This window comes from Caretta caretta, chromosome 3, assembly GCF_965140235.1.
Source record: "Caretta caretta isolate rCarCar2 chromosome 3, rCarCar1.hap1, whole genome shotgun sequence".
Classification (NCBI taxonomy): Eukaryota; Metazoa; Chordata; order Testudines; family Cheloniidae; genus Caretta; species Caretta caretta.
In genome coordinates, this window is record NC_134208.1 from 99,176,563 (window position 1) to 99,198,561 (window position 21,999).

Sequence of the window (21,999 nt, forward strand, 5' to 3'; positions counted from 1 at the left end):
CCATATGTTGATCTCTGGCAGCTGGGTCAGAGGGTATGAGTCAGGCCAGAGCCAAAAATCCATGGGACATTCAGGGCTGTATCCACATACTGTTTGAGCTCACTAGCTCCTCTTTCAACATGGACTGCATGGCTTACAAGGTTGTCCAGCTGTTACTGTCCATCACCAAACCCCTCTCATGTAACTTCCTTTTCCCTAACACGTACCATTCTTTGGTTGCCCATGCCTCTACTATCCACATTACTATTTCTGTTTGTAATACTTTGAAGGTTCCTATATGTTGGTGGGGCACTATAAATACCCAAATAGCTATCTGGTGATAGACCCCCTAACTACCAAGGTAAGTTTTTCTTTTTGAAAATGAGAAGTTTTTGCATATTGGTTTTTCAGGGTTTTTTGTTTTTCTCTTCTTTTCTCCCCACACATTTTCAGTGGCAATATAGAAATGAGGGAGGGGACACAAACAGCAATTGAAAAACCAAAAAACTTCCAATATTTCCATTTTCAATTTAGAAAAGAACAAAACCAAAATCAGTTTTGGGGGCATTTTGTCCAAAAACTAAAAACATTTCAAAGTGTTTGCAAAACTTTTGGAGAAAAACTAAGGGTTTTGTTGTTTTGTACATTTTTTTTAAAAAAAAATCATACTACTTTCCAACCATTTCTAGTTAAAATATTCAAATTCATTTGAAGACTTCCCTCAGTGGTACATTCACTGAGGCAACTCTAAGCAATCTCTGAAGAAAGCAGATAAAACAGACAGAAAGCAATAAAAGAAAATGGGATGGGGAAAAAAAAAAAAAAAAGCTTGTGCAATTTGGTTTGGAGATTTGTTGAATAAACTAAGCTCAAGAATTCTTATGCAACACTTCAAACTACCTTCTTATGTCCTCAGACACAAAAAGGATAAAATATAACTAATACTGTTCTTGCATGTTTACTTATTTGAGAATGTTCTCCACATAAAAAAGTAATGATACCCTTTCATTGACATCATCCAAGGGATAATATCCTTTTGTCTATGTCATTGGGGGTAATAATAACCTTTCAACTACTTCAGTGAGCAGTGCTTTTTTTTGTCATTCTACATACAAATAAAAAGACTATACTTTTTAAAAGTAGATAGGGACAAATATGCTCCTATTTACATTTGCATCAATACAGAATAACCCAACTGAAGTTGACGGAATTAAATTGGTGTAAATGTGGAGCAAATGAAAGCAGAATTTGACCCATAGTGTTTAAGAGAGTACACAAATGCTAGAAGTCTAGTTATTTTCTTGTTTGTGCTGGGGGTTTTGTTACGATACAGCAGTTTTGTTTTCTTAATTCATTAGTGTCCTATATTTAACGCCTGAAACTTGAGAAGTGTACGTTTTTCCATTAATTACCAGAAAGAATACAAAGGAACAGACTGACATACTTGGTCTTATCAATAGTGTTGATCACTTAAGTTTAGTTGTGCATCATTTATCATTGAATAGGTTAGCCTTGAGAGGCCATTGTCAGGTCAGTAGCATTGCTGCTAAGATATTAAAAAGAAAAATATCACAGTTAAACAGTTATTATTGACGTTTCCACTTTGTGCATGCCAGCATATGGTTGTATGAGATTCTCCTTGATATGACTCAGTAAAGGGTTGCATGAAGCTGTTCATAATGAAAATGTAAATTTTCTTCTTTCAAATAATTACTTTGAAAGTAATTATTTGAATAACTTAGCATAGCTTTAGTATAATAAGATATGTATTCATTAAAGTACCCTGACTAGATTGCTTCCTATCATGGTAACTTTTCACTAAAGTGAAATACATTGCGATGCTGATCTCTTTATTAAACTAATATCTTTTAAAATTAAAGACGATGGCAAGTTATACAGGATGTTAACTGTGTGTTTGTTTATTGAACTTGATTTACTTCATTTCAGCTTTTAATTTAGTCAGATAAAATAAAAAGATCAAAGAAATTTTCTGCCTAATACAGAAAGTGAACAGCATATTAACTTCTTCATTCTACTAGTAAGACATCTTGTAATCAAACCAATAGGATAAATGCATTGCAGGAGAATGAATCTTAGAAACTGACTTCCAGGAAAACGGCACTGATTAGCTACAGTTCCTTTAAGAACATATATACGCACAAATAACTGTGAATTAAAAGTGGGAATGGTCTATTAAAAGTGCTTCTATTTTGCTTGGTATAGCACTGTTAATGTTGAACATGAGAGCAAATGAAACTTCCATTTCAATTCAATGACAAAATATTTTAATTGTAAACAAAATTGTTTTTCTTTCTTTACTCATTTTAAAAACAAGTAATAGTTCTTATATTAAAGCACATTTGTGCTGTGTCATATATTAATTTTGGAATTGCATTCACAGTGGTAATACTCAAGAGTATATCATCAGATTTTCAAGATGGCCTTTCTACCTTCGTCCAAATGCTTCAATCAGCCCTTTTATTGAGCAGACTATACCTGATAAGCTGCAAAGGAAACCCACAGTAAAAAGAGAAATGGCTGCACATTTCTCCAAGAACACTAACTTTCCCCATTTAAGTTTTAAGTGGAAAATAGAAGGAAGAAGAAAAGTCATAGCAGCACCTGTTACACTGCCTGTTAAACCCATCAGCAGAGCAAAATGTGGTATGAACATGGCCATCAGCAGAGTAAACAAGAGGGCCAAGCCTCTTAAAACTACAATAAACAGTGGGGTTCTGTAATCAGAACGCTTGCTGCTAGATATGCAAGTATGCAGTATTTCTGTGACTGCAAAAAAGGGCAATGGGTAAGACAGAAGAGCCTTGGCTAAGAAGCACAAATTCACCAGGGTTTTTAGGGATGATGGCAGGTTGTCAGTAATAACTTCCTTTGTCTCTTCGCCCCAAGTCAGGAATGCAGTAAGTGCAAAGGCTGTCTTGAAGAGACAAGCAAAAAAGTGAGTCCAGTTCAACATACAGCTAAATTCCTTTGGGTTTTTCATGTTCCCTTCAAGAGTAGGAAGAAATATTTGTGAAGTGTAGCTGAAAATGATCACCCCCACTGAGACCAGGAAATCCTCAAACTCAATGGGGAGTCTAAATCTTGTCCAAGACCACTGATGTATTTGTGTCAGACAGTAACTCATCACTATGAAGATGATAATGAAATGGACTAAGGAGCAAAGCAGGCTGAGTTTGGAAACAATGCTGAGAGTTTTGATAAACACACAAGGCAGCAGTGTTACAAACACAATTACAGACCAAGTTTTCTCAGTCACTGGTAAATATGGAAAACTATGTGACAGCAAGTTCCCACTAACAACCAGATACAAAATGCACGTCATGATCAGTTCCATCACCTGGGTCACATTGACAACTATGCCACCTAGTTTGGGAAATCGCTTTTTACAGCAGGCATTGGCAATGTCTTCGTATGTGTCTCTCACTCTTATGAGCTGCCCGTCTTCATCTTCTTCGTACAAGCAAGCGATTAGAATTTTGCCAGTATAGCAGCAGAACATTGCAGCCAGGATAATAAGAAACAGCCCACTGTATCCACTGTGGAGAAGAGCATATGGCAATCCTAGAACAAAAATTCCCTAGAGAGAGAGAGAGAGAGAAAAGATAGGACAAAAATCCTTGAGGCAAAATGTTTACTAGAAGCAACGTTTTCAAACCTGCATCTGTTGAGTATCATCTTTTCCGTGGTGGGAGAATTGTTATAGTATTCTAAGTAAATAACAATTGCAAAAAAAAGAAGTGTTTATTTAGGATAAATGAAGTTATCGGCAAAAATACCTGCTCATCCAGACATCACATGTACAGGTAAGCTAAGAAAGAGAGAATGCAAGCAAGTGGTAGAGACAAGTTCCTGTTTAATATTTAATGCTGATGTGATTAGAAGCATATTTTAAAAGGCTTATAGGCAGTTATTCAGTCAACATGCATATTAATGGAGCAGGTTCAATAATAAAATCAAAGAGCTGTAGCAGCTGTTGTATAAGTTTCACCCAAATATTAAAATAGTATCTTAGGCAAATCCAATAATGACACACGGTTTTGGTTTAAAGATTATACGGGGGTCATAGTTAACAGTCATCTGGAAATAAAATGCCATTCGTGTTGGAATGGGTTACTTCTGCAGCAGTCTGAAACCTTATGGGTTCTTTGCTGTTGTATTCATTCCTGAAGTGAGCACGCTTGTAGCTGAGAGTATAGAGAGTTTGGCCTTATTTATATGTCTAAAAATGTATGGTGGGTATACACATACTTTTCTCTGAACACTTTCTCAGAGGAATTGGATTATATTTGTTTTATCCACACTTCAGTTTCATGAAACACCGTGTTCATGGTCTTTTGCAAGTGTGTTTTTGTTGCTTTTGAATTCAGATCAATACAAAACTATCAAATTCTTGAACCCAATAGGCATGCATACAAAAGATTCAATTTAAGCTAAACAGCATCCCTGACATTTCCCTTGTTTCCCAGGTGACAAAGATGAAGATATACAACGTACATCAGTGCTTTGTGTTCTTGGTGATAATTAAAATAAAATGGAAGGGAAGCAAAATAAAGCTAAATTCATTACATTATTTTATATTATGTCTTACAGCATTATAGGTGAATAAAATGTAGGTATTAACACATTTGGCCAGGCATGGTGACCCAAAGCATGAGATCCTTGCTGAGAGTCATATGACATCAATGGGGCTACATGCAAAGTAATCAGATTAAGTCTCCTGGCGTGCAAATGCTTAAACATATGCTTAATGTTACTCACATGTGTAGTCTCATTGTGTACAATTATAAACATGTAAGTGCTTATAATCAGGGTCTTCATTTGTGCTCAGCATGAGTAAAAGTGGCAGAATATATGCCTCATTATTTACATAGGGCCTACTTCTGTCACTCTTACTCAGTTTGTGTGGTAGTTTACTCAGTGATTATGTTCAGAGTAAGATATTACTCAAAATGAGTAAGGGTAGTGTAATTGGGCCTTTGCACCCAGATTCTCAAAGATGTTTAGGTGCCAACTCCCTTTGGAATCAATGGGAGTTAACCATCTAAATATCTTTTGAAGATCAGGGCCGTAGTTCTTACTCAGGTCAAATCCTGTTGCTTTCAATAGGAATTTTAAAGACCTCAGGATTCGGTCCATCATGAGGTTATAGGTGGGCTGAGCACAACTTGTATGTTATTTGTAAGGGAAAAAGATAGAAAAGAGAAGGTAAGTACAGATCTAGATAAGAGGTTTGGTGGCGAAGAGAAACTAATGGTAAACTAGTGAAAGTAATATATTGTGATCTCCTTTCTTGTCTCCCAGCCATAAACTAACATACATTATAAATCAATGACTGCAGGGGACAGCCAGCAAAGGAGAAAGATGGGCAGCCAACAAACTAAAACGACATCTTTACGCTAAGTTACTAGGCAAGTTAGATCACCCATCGTGTGCACCAGTGGTATCTATTTTATTTTACTTTACTTTACTTTACTGGAGGTATAGATATCTCTAAAATACAGTTGTATTAAGACTGCAGGATTACTCTTAAAACATGGGTACAATTAAGGATGTATTTAAGTGTGTATGCATTACATCTCTTATTATCGCTCAGACTGTTAATGACACTTTACTTTACTTGGGGTGGGGTAGAGTGTTTTTAAATTTTTGGGAGAGCCCTTTTATTGAGGTTTTGTAATGTTTGATCACCTGTTCATCCCACTCTTCACAGTCACCAGGACTTTCCAAAGCCAGACAGTGACTGCAGTCAGTGTCTTAATTCAGTTCTATGCAGGTTCTTATACAGTCCCCATTACCATAGTACTTGAGCAACTTCTGGAAGTACATTAAGCAACACGATTAGAATCCCTTATGCATATTTAACACACATTCTTTGGAAGTATCCAAAGCTTCCCCCATTTCTGGTCACTACTCATCTTTATGGAAAAGACTACAAATCTGCCTATCCACAGAATGCAAACGGTGCATGTGCAACAGCATCTTTTGAGAGCATGCACCTTTCTGGCCCATGCTTTTTATTGAGTGCTGCAGGTAAGGCACTTCCCCAAAGAACAATTTTCCTTTACTATAAAAACAATGTACAGGGATTGCTGCAATACCAGAATGGGTCTGATAGCATCTTAAAGAAACCATGTTTATATGAAAATCTGTGGAAGAATCTAGACATGAAGGCATCTTTTGTATCAGCATGTGGACAGTACTGTTTACTCAGTTCAACAGTGTGTAGTAAGCTTATCTCTTTTCTTCTGCTTTCATAGTATTTTTTTAAATTATGTAATCCCAAAGTGCAGCTGGGAGTTTCAAGAGTATCTGCTGACCCAAAAAGATGACAATATAATTAAGCCACAGGTGGGTGTCAGAACAGGCCTTCCCCAAACAATAGCTCCTCCCCTGCTGAATTTAGTCCATTAACATTTATATAACTATCCTCATCCCAGAGTAAAGCAGAAGTCTTTCAGACAACATTATCACATCCCACAGCCACTGACAGGTCTCCCCATAGGTATCTGTTTTCTCTTATTTAACTGGTTTCAGAGGAACAGCCGTGTTAGTCTGTATTCGCAAAAAGAAAAGGAGTACTTGTGGCACCTTAGAGACTAACCAATTTATTTGAGCATGAGCTTTCGTGAGCTACAGCTCACTTCATCAGATGTTTACCGTGGAAACTGCAGCAGACTTTATATACACACAGAGAATATGAAACATTTGAAACATTTGAAACATGTTTCATATTCTCTGTGTGTATATAAAGTCTGCTGCAGTTTCCACGGTAAACATCTGATGAAGTGAGCTGTAGCTCACGAAAGCTCATGCTCAAATAAATTGGTTAGTCTCTAAGGTGCCACAAGTACTCCTTTTCTCTTATTTAACTGTTACTTTAATCAGAGCATGGCATAACTAACTTTTAAGATCCCCTTGCTATTTACTTATATCCAATTATTTTTCTTTGGTTGCTAACTCAGGACACAGTTGTAACCAAGGCCACATTTTTCTGTCTTCTGAACTCAGGCCTAATTACTCTTTGGAAAAGCTGGCAGAACAGTTACACAGAAATAACCTCAGGATTTGGATAAACTGTCTGCTCCTTCTTAAAATAATCCACAAAGGGTTGCCAATTTCAGTGTACCTGGAAGCTACATTGGAGTTGACAAATGGAAGTTTAGACTGAACATTTCCACAGTAAGCCAAGTTTTCTCCCCTATTGATAGTGTCTGGAGTCCCTCTTTTGCTTTTTTTTTTTATTTTTTAAATGTATGATTATGGAGGATGATGCTAAGAGACTCAGGGACTTACTGTTTCTGCTTCCTTCAGCATCTTCTTGATAACGGAGAACATCAAGCCTCTAGCCTCCTGGCCATAACTGGCTGTGTAGTCTTTTCAGTACAGATGATGATTAGTAGCCAGAAATGAGAGTTTGGGACACTTCCATAACGTATGTGTTAAAATAAAAAGTGGCACTGCCTCCATTGTCTCTCCAGAATCTGTTTTATTACTGCCATTTCTTTTAAAAAACATTTTCACCAGTGTCCTTTGGCAGCAGGTTGTCAGTTTTTTTATATACGTCCAAAAGTTAATGATGAAAAGTGAGAGTCCAAATAAAGCAGGATCTCTTGCCAGACTTCAGAATCCTACTCATCCTCAATCTCCAGTTCCTAACTCACTACAAGTGATAATTTCTGCAAGGACACTTTCTACATGTCATCAAGTTTAAAAATAGGAGTTTCAAAGGAAAAGATACCTCTCTTAAGCACTTTTTCAATGACAATGTCACATAACTGCATAGATAAGGGCCAGATTCTCTGATTTGTTAAGGCTGTTTCATTGTGAAGCAACCTGAAAAAGCTTAACTAGTCCATGGAGGATTCCTCCCACATAAATAAAACCTCACGTGATGTAAGGGTGCTGTAACAGCTCCTATGCTACTTTACTTCCCAGACACCCATATAGGGGTTGAGTCTAATGGAAGGGAGTGGGGTTAGTGTATCTCGAAACCCTGGTGATGATTGTAATGGGGCCACAGGCAGACAGGCATAAAGTGGAATACACACTGGGGTCTAGATTGGTGATTAGACAGCCTTTGCAACAAGGACCAGCAAAAGTTGACAAAAGCTAGGGAGAATGGGACAAGCCACACCCAGAACTCAGCCCTCGGCTAGGGGCTATCAGCTCAGCCAGAGCATCCCCATCGGGAAGCAGACAGATCTCCCAGCCAACCCCAGAGGCACCAACCCAGCCACAGGTCCCTGCCAAGTCCAGGACAAGTAGTAGCCAGGGTCCGGGTTACCTGGATGCCAGTCCAAAGAGATGACAGAGTCAGGCAGGAGCATGGCAATCCTACATCTTGTTCAATGCTTGAAACTTGTCAGGCCTTAGTTCTGCTCATTAGTTTTCCCTAGTCAGTTATGTAAATAAGGTGATACATATTCACCAAATATACATTTAAAGAAACTCTCCAGATTTCTGAACTTCCAGCCTTAACAGGGCTTTGTCATGCATGTCATACTGACTCCTTAATTTTACAAGCCATTTCAGCCTATAATGTATCACACCCCTGTAAAAACAAAGCAGTATCCCTCACAGGGAAAATAACCTGGCAGAAAGAGAATAGACCAAATCATGCTAGGAAGGGAATGAAGTGATAAAGGAACAAAAAGAATGATGTAAAAAATTTGTTCAACCTTAGGGCTAAATTAAATGAAAAAATAAAGAAGGAAGTGAAGTAAGTACAAATAAATGGATAAATTAGTTAGTAACAGGAGCCCAGAATATCATATGTATTGGCTTAATATCAGAACAGATGGAAAAAAGGCCAGAATGCTATAAAGGTGCTAGGTGCTTATAAACCTTCCAAGCCATTTGCAAATATTATGCAGAAGCAGTATAATAGGGTAATCCTAATATTTCTGCAACCATATACTTGGGTGTCTATGTGAATCTGGGTTAGGCATCTCCTTGGAAGGGCATGGGGATGAACCTATGAACACAGGAAAAAAATATACTGTCATACAATGCTAGATTAAGTTGTTTTGGGAAATCACCTCACCTATGTTGTTTTTCCTGTATTTACAGAAACATACACTTCCACACTATTTATATGAAAATACAGATAAGCGCTTATTTGAACCAGAGCTAGATTTAGAAATACAGCAAATCCCTTAATCTTGTGCAATTAGAACAGAGCCATTTGCAGTAGTACCTGGGTTTGTTTTGTTTTCTTAGTCTCTTCAACAACCTATTTGGACATATCAGTGGCTTTCACATCCCCATGGTTGTTTTCTATTTTATTTTTATTTTTAAACAGTAACTTCAACAGCTTCAGATAGCACAGCTTGAATTTAGCCTTCCTGTTCCTTAGTTTATTTTAAATAGGGATGAAGGCTGCCCTGCAACTCTGGGTCTCCAAAATGATGTCTGAGAAAAGAAACTCAGGGCCTTAGTAATTTTAAAGTTAGTTCTGTAAAGAAAAAAATAAGTTTACATTTTCTACGCTGGTATTTCAAGAATTTAACTCTTGTCCAAGCTTGCATTATTTGTGACTCAGAAACCTGCATGAGTGAAAACTATGCCCACTGGAAATAATAGCAGAAAGAGAATTTTTATCTAGTCCTTACCTTTCTCAAGCTTCCAGAGATTCATTTTTCCCCAATAGCTTTTAAGGCCAGAGGGACCCATTATATCATTTAGTCTAGTGGTTTTCAACATTTTTTTCATTTGCAGACCCCTAAAAATGTCAAATGGAGGTGCAGACCCCTTTGTAAATCTTAGACCTAGCCTGTGAAACTCACAAGGGTCAGCAGACCACAAGTTGAAAACCACTGATCTAGTCTGATTCCTCTTGTAACAAAGGCTATAGAACCTAGTTACTCTTGTAGTGAGCCCAATAACTTGTATTGACTAAAATATACTTCCAGAAAGGCATCCATGCTTGACGGGAAGACAGCCAGAGATAGAGAATCCACCACTTTCTTAGTAGTTTGTCCCAATAGTTAATCACTCTCACTATTAAAAATGTCTGCCTTATTTCCAACATGAATTCTTCTGGCTTTAACTTCTAGCCATTAGTTCTTCCTAAATTATGGAGCCCGCTAATGTCCTCTGTTTTCTCCCCATAAACATATTGATACACCATAATCAAGTCACCTCTCCATTTTCTTTCTGATAAGCTAAACAGACTGAGCTTTTTTACTCTTCTCTCCAGCCCTCATATCATGAGTGTGTCTCTTCTCTTCATCTTCTCCAATTTTTCAACATCCTTTTTGAAATGTGGACACCAGAACTATAGACAGTATTCTAGTATCAGTCTTACCAATGGCCATATATGGAAGTAAAATTACCTCTGTAGTCTTCTCTTTATACATCCATGCTTTGCATTAGCTCTTTTTGCCACAGCATCACAATGGGAGTTCATATTGAGGTGTTTGTCCACTATGACACCTAAACCCTTTTTAAAATCACTGAATCACAGGATACAATCCCCCATTCTGTAGGTATGGCCTGCATTCTTGGTTCCTAGATCCATAACTTTGCATATGGCTATATCAAAACACATTTTGTTTGAAAGGGCCCAGTATACCAAGAAATCCAGATCATTCTGTACTGCCCTGTCCTCATCATTATTACTATTCTGCTAATCTTTGTCAGCAGTCATTTTATATTTACTTCTAAGTCATTGGTAAAATATTGAATGGCATTGGGCCTGGTACTGATCCTTGCATAACCCCACTAGAAACACCCCATTCAATGATGAATCCCCATTGATGACTACTTTTAGAGATCTGTCAGTTAGCCAGTTCTTAATCCATTGATCATGTGCTTTATTGGTATTATACAGTGCTAATCTTTTAATCAGAATGTTGTGCATTACCAAGTCAAAAGCCTTACAAAAGTCAAAGTATATTACATCTACACAGTTATCTTTATCAGCTCAACTTGTCATTGCATCGAAAAATGAAAGCAGGTTTGTCTGATGAGCTGTTTTCCATGTATCTATGCTTTAATTCTTTATTGATTGAATACTATAGCAGCTTTTCCATTATTTTGCCTAGGATCATTCCATACCATTTACGCTTTTTGAATATGGGCAGGACATTAGCAGTCTTCCAGCCTTTTGAAGTTTCCCAGTATGCCAAGATTTATTACATTTATTATTGTTTTTTATTTATTTATATTACCTTTGTGCTTAGGGTCCCTATCATGAACCAGGAATGTGCTAGGGGTTCTACAAACACAGGACAAAATAATGAACCTTCCCTAAGGAAAATACAATCTTTACTCATCAGTTGGCCACAGGTTTCCTCAGCCAACTGCCCCTTCACTTTCTTGCTGAACAAGGATGGACTTTTAGTTATTTTCTTGTGTGGGGAATTGTGGCTTTCTAGCCATCTAATAAAGCCTTCTTAAACAACTCCCACTTTTAATTCACATTTTTCTGTCTACATTTTCCTTCCCAATCATTTTTGCTCATAATTTTCTTCAGCTTTGGGGAATTAGCCCTTTGGAAACATCAGAAATATACATTTGATTGGTTGAGACTGTCCTCTGTTTGCCCATAATGAATGTAATCAGAGCCAATGATCAATTCATTTTCATGTATCATAATGAATTACCTTCCACTGGGTGCTACACCCTTTGTGTTAGAAAATTACCAAATGTAATTTTTATAAACTCTAATGCTGTTCTACTACTGGTTTCATGAGATCTCTGGAATATGTCCTTCAAACTGAAATCCCTCATAACAGCACAGGCTTCTTTAAACACTTTACAGAAAAGCTCTTAAGGAGCAACTCATCCTGTTCTCTGGTTTGATTCGGTGGTCTACAACAGTCCCCCCAGTATCCTTTCTCGGCTTAGTTACTGGGAATATTGATCCATAAGCATTATTCTGATTTATCAATAACTCTGAAACAGGTAATGGTATCTTTAATGTAGAGCACCATCCCTCCACATAAACACACCCACCAATTCTTTTACCCACACCATCCTTCCAAAACTGGCTGTAATCAGTGATTTTAAAATTCCAATCATGTGACTCAGTAATGCCAATTATATCAAATTTCTTCTCATCAGTGAGAATTTCCAATTGCTCTTGCTTGTTACCAGACTCCTAGCACTGGTATTTAAGCAGTTGAAAAACATGTCTTCACATTCTTTGCCACCTCAGTTCAGTTTATCCATGACACACTTGTGACGTGCCCCACATAAGGCTTTTTGGAAATATGCTTATGAATGTATATATGACATAACTGGAATATGTTTTATGCTACATATGCCATGTAGCATATCTCTGTAAAGGTTATGATCTACTGAATCTATTCATCCTATTTATATGCATGTGTCATTATTGTATTTGAAGTTATGAATATTGGCTGTATACGTGTTTGATTTTAAATAACCTTAGTAAGGCATTTGGTCAGCTTCTTTAGAAAGGAATTTGCAAGTTAAGTGCCCAATCAAGAAGCACTTAATGCACAATGGATCTTGGAAGGCTCCAATCCACACAAGAAGTCTGCCTGAGGATGTTCAAGGTAGCATGTGGACAATGGCTGCTGCCTGTAAAAACTGAGTCATGCATGGACATGTGACTTGCCCATGTGACTCCAAAACGCCATCTTGGAGCTGGACTTTACATAGGAGAGAGGAGGGGGTATCCACACACAAAAGAAAGTCTATTTAAGCCCCTGGAAGACCCCTCCATTTTGTCTTCAGCTGGCTAAAGAGATAACCTCTTCACCCCCAAAGATACCTGAAAGAAACTGAAACAGAGGACAGTAACTACAGGGGGTGTGAGTGACTGCTGGACCCAGACTAGAAGGAGACTAGTCTGTAAAAGTAAGCTTACTGGAATTCCTCTGAGGGTGAGGTTTTTAATCTGTATTCAGTTTTCTCACTGTATTAGACATAGACTTGCGTGTTCGATTTTATTTTGTTTGGTAATTCACTTTGTTCTGTATGCTATTACTTGGAACCACTTAAATCCTTTCTGTATTTAATAAAATCACTTTTTACTTATTAATTAACCCAGAGTATGTATTAATACCTGGGAGGGGGAGGGGAAAGCTGTGCATAGCTCTTTATCAATGTTATAGAGGGTGAACAATTTGAGTTTACCCTGTATGAGCTTTATACAGGGTAAAATGGATTTATTTGGGGTTTGGACCCCATTGGGAGTTGGGCAGCTGAGTGTTAAAGACAGGAACACTTCTTAAGCTACTTTCAGTTTAAGCCTGCAGCTGTTAGGGGATGTGGTTCAGACCTGGGTCTGTGTTTGCAGCAGGCTAGAGGGTCTGGCTCAAACCAGGTAGGGCACTGAAGTCCCAAGCTGGGAGGGCAGGGAAAGCAGGGGCAGAAGTAGTCTTGGCACATCAGTTGGCAGCCCCTAGGGGGTTTCTGTGATCCAACCCATCACAACACTGAGTTTGAGTTTGAAAACACAAGGAGCAGTTTTCCACAAGCTCTAGCTTGTTCCTGGCTGGTATAATCTTATGGATGGATCCAGCTCCTTTTAATAATAATTGAAAGACTTCAGTGGGAGTTTAATTAGGCCCTTAATCCCCAGCAATATCCCTTTTTCCTCTGATATTCCTGCTCTCAGCCAGTGCAAGCCTGCTTCCAGCTTCAGGGAGGAAAGTGACACAGGTGTTTATTCTGTGATTAATGCCTGCACTTATGTCATGTACTGAGAGAACTTTGTTCAGAACTGTTGGTCTGTCAATCCTTCAGCTCATGTAAACAGGCACAGATTGTGATGAGGCAGATAGACTGCTTGGGATGGTATTGGAGGATATTGAGGGAAAGAAGTTGCTTGGTCTGCATTCATTGTAAAATGTGTATGTCCATTTGGTTGACAAAATAATCACTGAGTTCGCTCTTACTTCCATGAATAGCCAGGATTATTTGTGAGAGTCTCCACTAAGATTAAAAGGGGGAGCGGGGGAAAAGGAAATGTCTCAACAAGAAGTATTTGCTGCTGTTAAACGCTGGTTTTAAATATTTGTTCCAAAATTGAAATAATATGCTTGTGGCTTAATGCTGAATGATTTCATGGAAAATGCTAGTGTTGCAAAAGTTCCTGGTTTTCTGTCAGAATATACCGAATCCCACAAAACATAACCTGCAAGCAAATTACTTGTTAAGGAGAAACAAAAGGAGTACTTGTGGCACCTTAGAGACTAACCAATTTATTTGATCATAAGCTTTCGTGAGCTACAGCTCACTTCATCGATGAAGTGAGCTGTAGCTCACAAAAGCTTAAGTGAGCTGTAGCTCACGAAAGCTTATGATCAAATAAATTGGTTAGTCTCTAAGGTGCCACAAGTACTCCTTTTCTTTTTTGCGAATACAGCTAACACGGCTGCTACTCTGAAACTTGTTAAGGAGAATACATTGTTTCCCTTAGTCCCAGAGGAGAAGGCAGGCACAGTAGATACTGTAGCTAAAGGAATTTGAGAAATGGGATTATGCATTACATATGGAAGCAGGGAAAAGAGAATAAAGAGGAAGGTCAGTTACACCCATAACAGCCATCACTTTTGAAAGTGAGTTGTACCTAGCAAGCTGGAATCACAGTCCACTCATCTGATTCAAGTTCATCAGGTCATAAGATACTTATATAATAATTAATAGGAACAATATAACATTACAGTTATATGCCTTTCATCCAGAAGGTTCCCAAAATACTTCATAGACTGAACCAAATCCTCTCTAGCCACTGCTGTGAGGAGGAAGATGGATATTGCCAGGTATATCCCCCACTCTAGGTACCATGCTGGCCTGGACAGGAATGAGCATGGGCTATTGAGTGCAGCATAAATGTTAGCTGGCTGGACAGAGTGCATAGCTACAGTTCATGCTGCTCTATTTCCTAGCACAGCCCCCCCACCCCCAAAGGCACCCCTCAGTAGAAACCTGTCCTGGCCAGCATGATCCCTAGAGCAGAGGATATACTGGCAGCATCCCTCTTCCTCCTCACAGCACCAGCTAGAGAGAGTTTGGTCCAGTCAGTAAAGTACTTTGGGAATCAATTGTATGAAAAACATATAGCTGTAAAGTTATTTTGTTCCCATTAATTATTATAAAAGTGTTTTGTAAATTGATAAGTCAGTATGCACTGCCATGGTTGCTATATCTCTTCTGGAATGCTAGGGAAAGATCCGGTTGTGCAATTTGAATAGGGAAGGGCAGAAGCTCTCTATTCCTTCTTCCTCTCCCTGCTCAGACCTCAAAGGGCAGGAGCTCACCCACCACTAAATACAGCCATCTCTGGACTAAAACACAGCAGCTGTTCTTATTCTACACAGTTTTAGGATAAGAAATTATGGAGTGAGAGCAGCTACTCTAAACTGAGTTTGCAAATGAGTTATAGGCCCAGTGTTGGGCCTCTTCCTTCAACAAGCAACAAAAATGTCATATTGGCATCAAAATTGCTGGGTTAGATCTGGGGCTAAAGTTGAATATTTTAACAAAATGGACATCCTAAAATAAAGAGGGGGAAAATAATCAGAAAACAGGAAAGAAATACAACTTAGTTTAATGGACTCCCTAGCTGAGATCTAACACTCAGTGCCAAATTAGAGGATTTTTTTTTTATTTTTTTAAAACTAATTTCAGGGGACAACAAATGATCAAACAGGAATGGGAGTGAGAGTTACAGGGCATAAGCAGGGATACTTGGTTGCTGAGCATCTACTTTATAAAAGTTATTACCTTTTGAATTTGGAATGTTATGTATTGTCAGCTCTGGCATATGGTACATCAAATGTCTGCTGAAGACTTAGGCTGTCTTCAAAAAATAAAAAAGTCTCAAGTCAAAGTACACTGAGAATGTAGGTCTTTCAGGCAGGAACTGTCTTTTCATCTTTGGTGTAGAGCACCAGGGGTAACATAGCCCTGATCCCTGGTTGGGGTCTGTAGGTAATACTATAATACAAATCCTACTACTTCTAAAACAATCACTGTGGAGGTGTGTCAATTAAAAAAGAGAATTAAGCACATAAGAATGGGCATACTCAGTCAGAGCAATGGTCCATCCAGCCCAGTATTCTGCCTTCTGACAGTGGCTAGTGCCAGATGTTTCAGAGGAACTGAACAGAACAGGTTTCAGAGTAGCAGCCGTGTTAGTCTGTATCCGCAAAAAGAGCAGGAGTACTTGTGGCGTCTTAGAGACTAACAAATTTATTAGAGCATAAGCTTTTGTGGGCTACAGCCCACTTCATCGGATGCATAGAACGGAACATATGGTAAGTGTGACGGGGCAAGGCCAGATGGCTATAGAAAAGTAGTGGGAGATAGATATATTAGCTCCAAGCTAAACAAATCCCTGGTACCAGGATAAGTGAAATGGCAGCTGTTCCAGGTCAATTAAGATACCTGGGGCCAATTAAGAACTTTCCAGAAGGCAGGGAGAAGGCTAGGTTGATTGGGACACCTGAAGCCAATCAGGGGCTGGCTGAAACTAGTTAAAAGCCTCCCAGCCAGTCAGGTGGGTGTGCATGTCAGGAGCTGTGGGAGGAAGTTGTGCTGTGGGAGAGGCTGAGTAGTACACACCATATCGGTCACAAGGAAGGAGGCCCTGAGGTAAGGGTGAAGTGGAGCTTGAGGAAGTGAGGGCTGCTGTGGAGGAAGTAGCTCAGGGAATTGTACATGTAATGTTTCTAAAAGGTCAGTTACCATAGCTGATACTATTAGGGTCCCTGGGCTGGATCCCGGAGTAGAGGGTGGGCCCGGGCTCCTCCCCCACACCTTTGCCCCCAGATTAATCACTGAGACTGGGAGACAACAGAGACTATACAAGGAAGGATAACTTCTCCTCACCTACCTTGCTGGTTTATGATGAAAATGGCTCAGTAGACTGTGACCCTTGTCTCTAGAGAGAGAAGGGTTACGTGCAGAGTCACAGTGAGCCTCTGAGGTTAGCGAAATCCGCTAGGAAACGTGGGACCCACGGAGGCAAGGACAGAGCTTTGTCACATAAGAGATATATATATATATATATATATACACACACACATACAGATAAGTTGGAAGTTACCAAACTAATTACCCTCTCACAGTTTGTATGGTAACTTCCAACTTACCTGTATGTGTGTGTGTATATATATATATATATATATCTTACTATATGTTCCATTCATTTTTGTTGTCCTTCTCTATACTTTTTCCAATCCCAGTATATCTTTTTTGCAATGGGGTGACCAGAATTGCATGCAGTATTCCATGTGTGGGTGTACCATGGATTTATGTAGTGGCATTATGATATTTTCTGTCATATTATCTATCCTTTTCCTAATCATTCTAACTTTCTGTTACATTTTTTTGATTGCCACTGAACATTGATCAGATGTTTTCAGAGAACTATCCACTATGATTCCAAGATCTCTTTCTTGTGTGATAACAGCTAATTTAGACCCCATCATTTTATGTGTAGAGTTGGTATTGTTTTCTAATGTGTATTACTTTGCATTAATCAACATTGAATTTCATCTGCCATTTTGTTGCCCAGTCATCCAGTTTTGTGAGATCCTTTTGTAACTCTTCATAGTCAGCTTTGGACTTAACTGTCTTGGGTAACTTTGTATCATCTACAATCTGTGCTACCTCACTGTTTACCCCTTTTTCCAGATCATTTATGAATATGTTGAACAGCACTAGTCCTGGTACAGATCCTTGGGGGACCCCACTATTTACCTCTCACCCTTGTCCCCATGGTTGTTGACCCCCTTCAAAGAATGCTAATAGATTGGTGAGGCATGATTTCCTTTAACAAAAGCTGTGTTGACTCTTCCCTAAGATATTGTGTTGATCTATGTGTTTGGTAATTCTGTTCTTTACTATAGTTTCAACCAATTTGCTTGGTACTGAAGTTAGGCTTCCTGACCTGTAATTACAAGGATCGCTTCTGGAGCCTTTTAAAAAAAGGGACGTTAATGTAGCTATCCTCCAATCATCTGGTGCAGAGGCTGATTTAAGTGAGAGATTACATACCACAGTTAGTAGTTCTTCAGTTTCATACTGGAGTTCCTTCAGATCTCTTGGGTGAACACTATCTGGTCCTGGTGACTTATTACTGTTTAATTAATCAATTTGTTCCAAAACTGCCTCTACTGACACCTCAGTGTGGGGCAGTTCCTCTGATTTTTCACCTAAAAAGAATGGTTCAAGTTTGGGAATCTCCCTCATATCCTCTGCAGTGAAGGCTCATGTAAAAAATTCATTTAGCTTCTCTGAAATGGCCTTGTGTTCCTTGAGAGCTCCTCTACCACCTTGATTGTCCAGTGGCCCCACTGATTGTTTAGCAGGCTTCCTGAATCTGATAGTATTTGTATCTTTTGCTAGTTGCTCTTCAAATTCTTTTTTGCCCTGCCTAATTATACTTTTACACTTGACTTGCCAGAGTTTATGTTCCTTGCAATTCATCTCAGTAGGATTTGACTTCCAATTTTTAAAAGATGTCTTTTTTTGTCTTTAGCTGTCTTTTGTACTCTGTTTAGCCATGATAGTATTTTTGATCCCCTTGCTATTTTTTAAAAATCTGGGGTATACATACAGTTTGAGCCTCTATTCTGATGTTTTTAAAAATGTTCATGCAGCTTGCAGGCATTTCACTCTTGTGACTATTTCTTTTAATTTCCATAATTTAATAACTAGCCTCCTCTTTTTTGTGTAGTTCCACTTGTTGAACTTAAATGCTACTGTGGGGGGTTTCACTGGTATTTTCCCCCCTGTGATGGGTGTTTACCCCACACAAGGCCTGAAGGGGTTAAGATGGCCAGGAGGGCCTAATAACCATCTAGGCTTCTCCTGGAGGATGAGACAGGGAGTAATGAGGGAGATCAGCTAGATAGGAACAGGAGGGCCTATATAAAGTTCAGTAGCTGAGAGTAGAAGGGGGCTGCAGAAAGAGAGGCTCTCAGTCACTGTCAGGGTGAGAAGGCAAAGTAGAAAGTAACCCAGGGACACAGCATTAAGGGATAGGATTGTACTGACCTTGACTGCTATTTGTAGGGTCCCTGAGCTGGAACCCAGTGGCATGGTTAAGGTTGCAATGAAAGAGAAGACTTAGATGCATGCAATATCCCTGGAGGGCCAAGCCACAAAGCGGGAACAGTTGAGTCCTGAGAGAGTGAGACTGAGAGAGTGATGGGGTGCAACTGCAGGAAGGGGTGTTGACCTAGCAGAGGTAATCCCCAGGTGCAGCCAGAAGGAGGTGCTCCAGTAATGCGTGAAATGCCCAGTGACACCCCCCCTACAAGGATAGTAAATTTAATTACATTATGGCCACTATTATGAGCTGTTCAGCCATGTTCACTACTTGGACTAGATTCTGTGTGCCTGTGACGGGGTGTACCAACCCCACACTGGTCAGGCAGGGGTTACCCAATTACTTTGGGCTCAAGTGGCCACTCCCCCTTGCCCCTGCTGTGCATGCTCCCAGTGGAGGGAGCATATAAAAGGAAGCAGTTCATCTCGGCTCAGTCTGGTTTGGATGAGGAGAAGACGTATGCTCCAGGCTCCTACAGAAGAACCACCAGATGGCTGAGGCCAAGGATCCTGTCTATGCTGCAGAGAACCAGTTGACCGTAGGGACAGAAGGGGAGGCTGAGCTGCTGGTAGCTGAGGAGATGCCCGAGGTGGGCTTAAGGGTAAGAAGCAAGCCAAGGGATGTGTCAGGAGTCATGGAGACCTGAACCTTCCTTTGGGGTGATTGGTTTCATAGAGCCCTGGGTAAGAACCCAGTGGAGCAGGGTGGGCCTGGGTTCCCCTACCCTCCCTGCACTTGACATTGGGCACTGCTGTCTAGGACTATTGGTACTAGAGGCTAATGCCTTGGACCACGGTCTCCCACAGTATTCTTGTCAGCAAGTTAAGGAAGTATGGGCTGGATGAATGCACTACAAGGTGGGTAGAAAGCTGGCTAGATTGTCGGGCTCAACGGGTAGTTATCAATGGCTCCATGTCTAGTTGGCAGCCGGTATCAAGTGGAGTGCCCCAAGGGTCGGTCCTGGGGCCGGTTTTGTTCAATATCTTCATAAATGATCTGGAGGATGGTGTGGATTGCACTCTCAGCAAATTTGCGGATGATACTAAACTGGGAGGAGTGGTAGATACGCTGGAGGGGAGGGATAGGATACAGAAGGACCTAGACAAATTGGAGGATTGGGCCAAAAGAAATCTGATGAGGTTCAATAAGGATAAGTGCAGGGTCCTGCACTTAGGACGGAAGAACCCAATGCACAGCTACAGACTAGGGACCGAATGGCTAGGCAGCAGTTCTGCGGAAAAGGACCTAGGGGTGACAGTGGACGAGAAGCTGGATATGAGTCAGCAGTGTGCCCTTGTTGCCAAGAAGGCCAATGGCATTTTGGGATGTATAAGTAGGGGCATAGCGAGCAGATCGAGGGACGTGATCGTTCCCCTCTATTCGACATTAGTGAGGCCTCATCTGGAGTACTGTGTCCAGTTTTGGGCCCCACACTTCAAGAAGGATGTGGATAAATTGGAGAGAGTCCAGCGAAGGGCAACAAAAATGATTAGGGGTCTGGAACACATGAGTTATGAGGAGAGGCTGAGGGAGCTGGGATTGTTTAGCCTGCAGAAGAGAAGAATGAGGGGGGATTTGATAGCTGCTTTCAACTACCTGAAAGGGGGTTCCAAAGAGGATGGCTCTAGACTGTTCTCAATGGTAGCAGATGACAGAACGAGGAGTAATGGTCTCAAGCTGCAGTGGGGGAGGTTTAGATTGGATATTAGGAAAAACCTTTTCACTAAGAGGGTGGTGAAACACTGGAATGCGTTACCTAGGGAGGTGGTAGAATCTCCTTCCTTAGAGGTTTTTAAGGTCAGGCTTGACAAAGCCCTGGCTGGGATGATTTCACTGGGAATTGGTCCTGCTTCGAGCAGGGGGTTGGACTAGATGACCTTCTGGGGTCCCTTCCAACCCTTATATTCTATGATTCTATGATTCTATTGATACTGGGTATTACTGCCCTGAGAGAAAGGGTGGCCCATGTGGACACTTGCCCTAGGCATTGCTGCCCTGAGAGAAAGGGGCAGTCCCTCCTGGCACCCCCTGGACAGTGCCACTTAGGACTAAATCAAGAATTGCCATCTCCCCTTGTGGGTTCCAGGACTAGCTGCTCCAAGAAGCAATTATTAATGGCATCCAGAAATTTTATCTCTGCCAGCCATTCTGAGGTAGCTGAAATCCCCCATTGCTATTGAGTTTTCTGTTTTTGTAGCCTCTCTAATCACAATCACCATCACCATCACCATCCTGGTCAGGTGGTCAGTAGTAGATTCCTGCTGCTATATTCTTATTATTCAAGCATGGAATTTCTATCCATAGAGATTCTAGGGTATTTTTGGATTCATTTAAGATTTTTACTATATTTGACTCTATGCTTTCTTTCACATATAGTGCCTCTCTCTGCCCCCACCACCAGTGTGACCTACTATGTCATTCCTATATATTTAGTACCCTGATATCACTGTGTTCCATTGATTATCATCATTCCACCAAATTTCTGTAATGCCTATTATATCAATATCCTCATTTAATACAAGGCTTTCAAATTCACCCATTTTAGTATTTAAACTTCTTGCATTTGTACACTAGGGCTTATAAAAATCGTCAGTATTTATTTGTCTGCCTTCATGTGACGTAAAATTGAATGGGGCTCTTTTTTGTTTGATTGCTTCTCTTTGATACCTACTTGTACTATATCAACTTCTATCCTGTCCTCTTTACTGGGATATAGAGTATCCCCTTTAATAAATCCTCCCCAAGGGATGCGTCTGAACTGTGTGATCCTCCACACTTGTCGGCTTTCTTCCAGCCCTTAGTTTAATAAATAAATTGGTTAGTCTCTAAGGTGCCACAAGTACTCCTTTTCTTTTTAGTTTAAACCTTATGACCTTTTAAATTTTACATGCCAGCAGCCTGGTTCCATTTTGATTTAGGTAGTGCCCATCCTTCTTGTATAGCCTCCTCCTTTCCCAAAAGGT

At 40.0% G+C, this 21,999-nt stretch overlaps 1 protein-coding gene across 1 annotated transcript in view; it reads right to left on the minus strand.

Moving 5' to 3' along the window:
- Positions 1-1,893: 1,893 nt before the first annotated feature.
- LOC125634187 (vesicular inhibitory amino acid transporter-like) overlaps positions 1,894-21,999 on the minus strand; it is a 38,874-nt gene continuing 18,768 nt past the window's right edge. Inside the window, exon 2 of the mRNA XM_048844602.2 lies at positions 1,894-3,577. Coding sequence (XP_048700559.2) covers positions 2,426-3,577 — 1,152 coding nt within the window. The 3' untranslated portion in view covers positions 1,894-2,425. The remainder of the gene's footprint in view (positions 3,578-21,999) is intronic.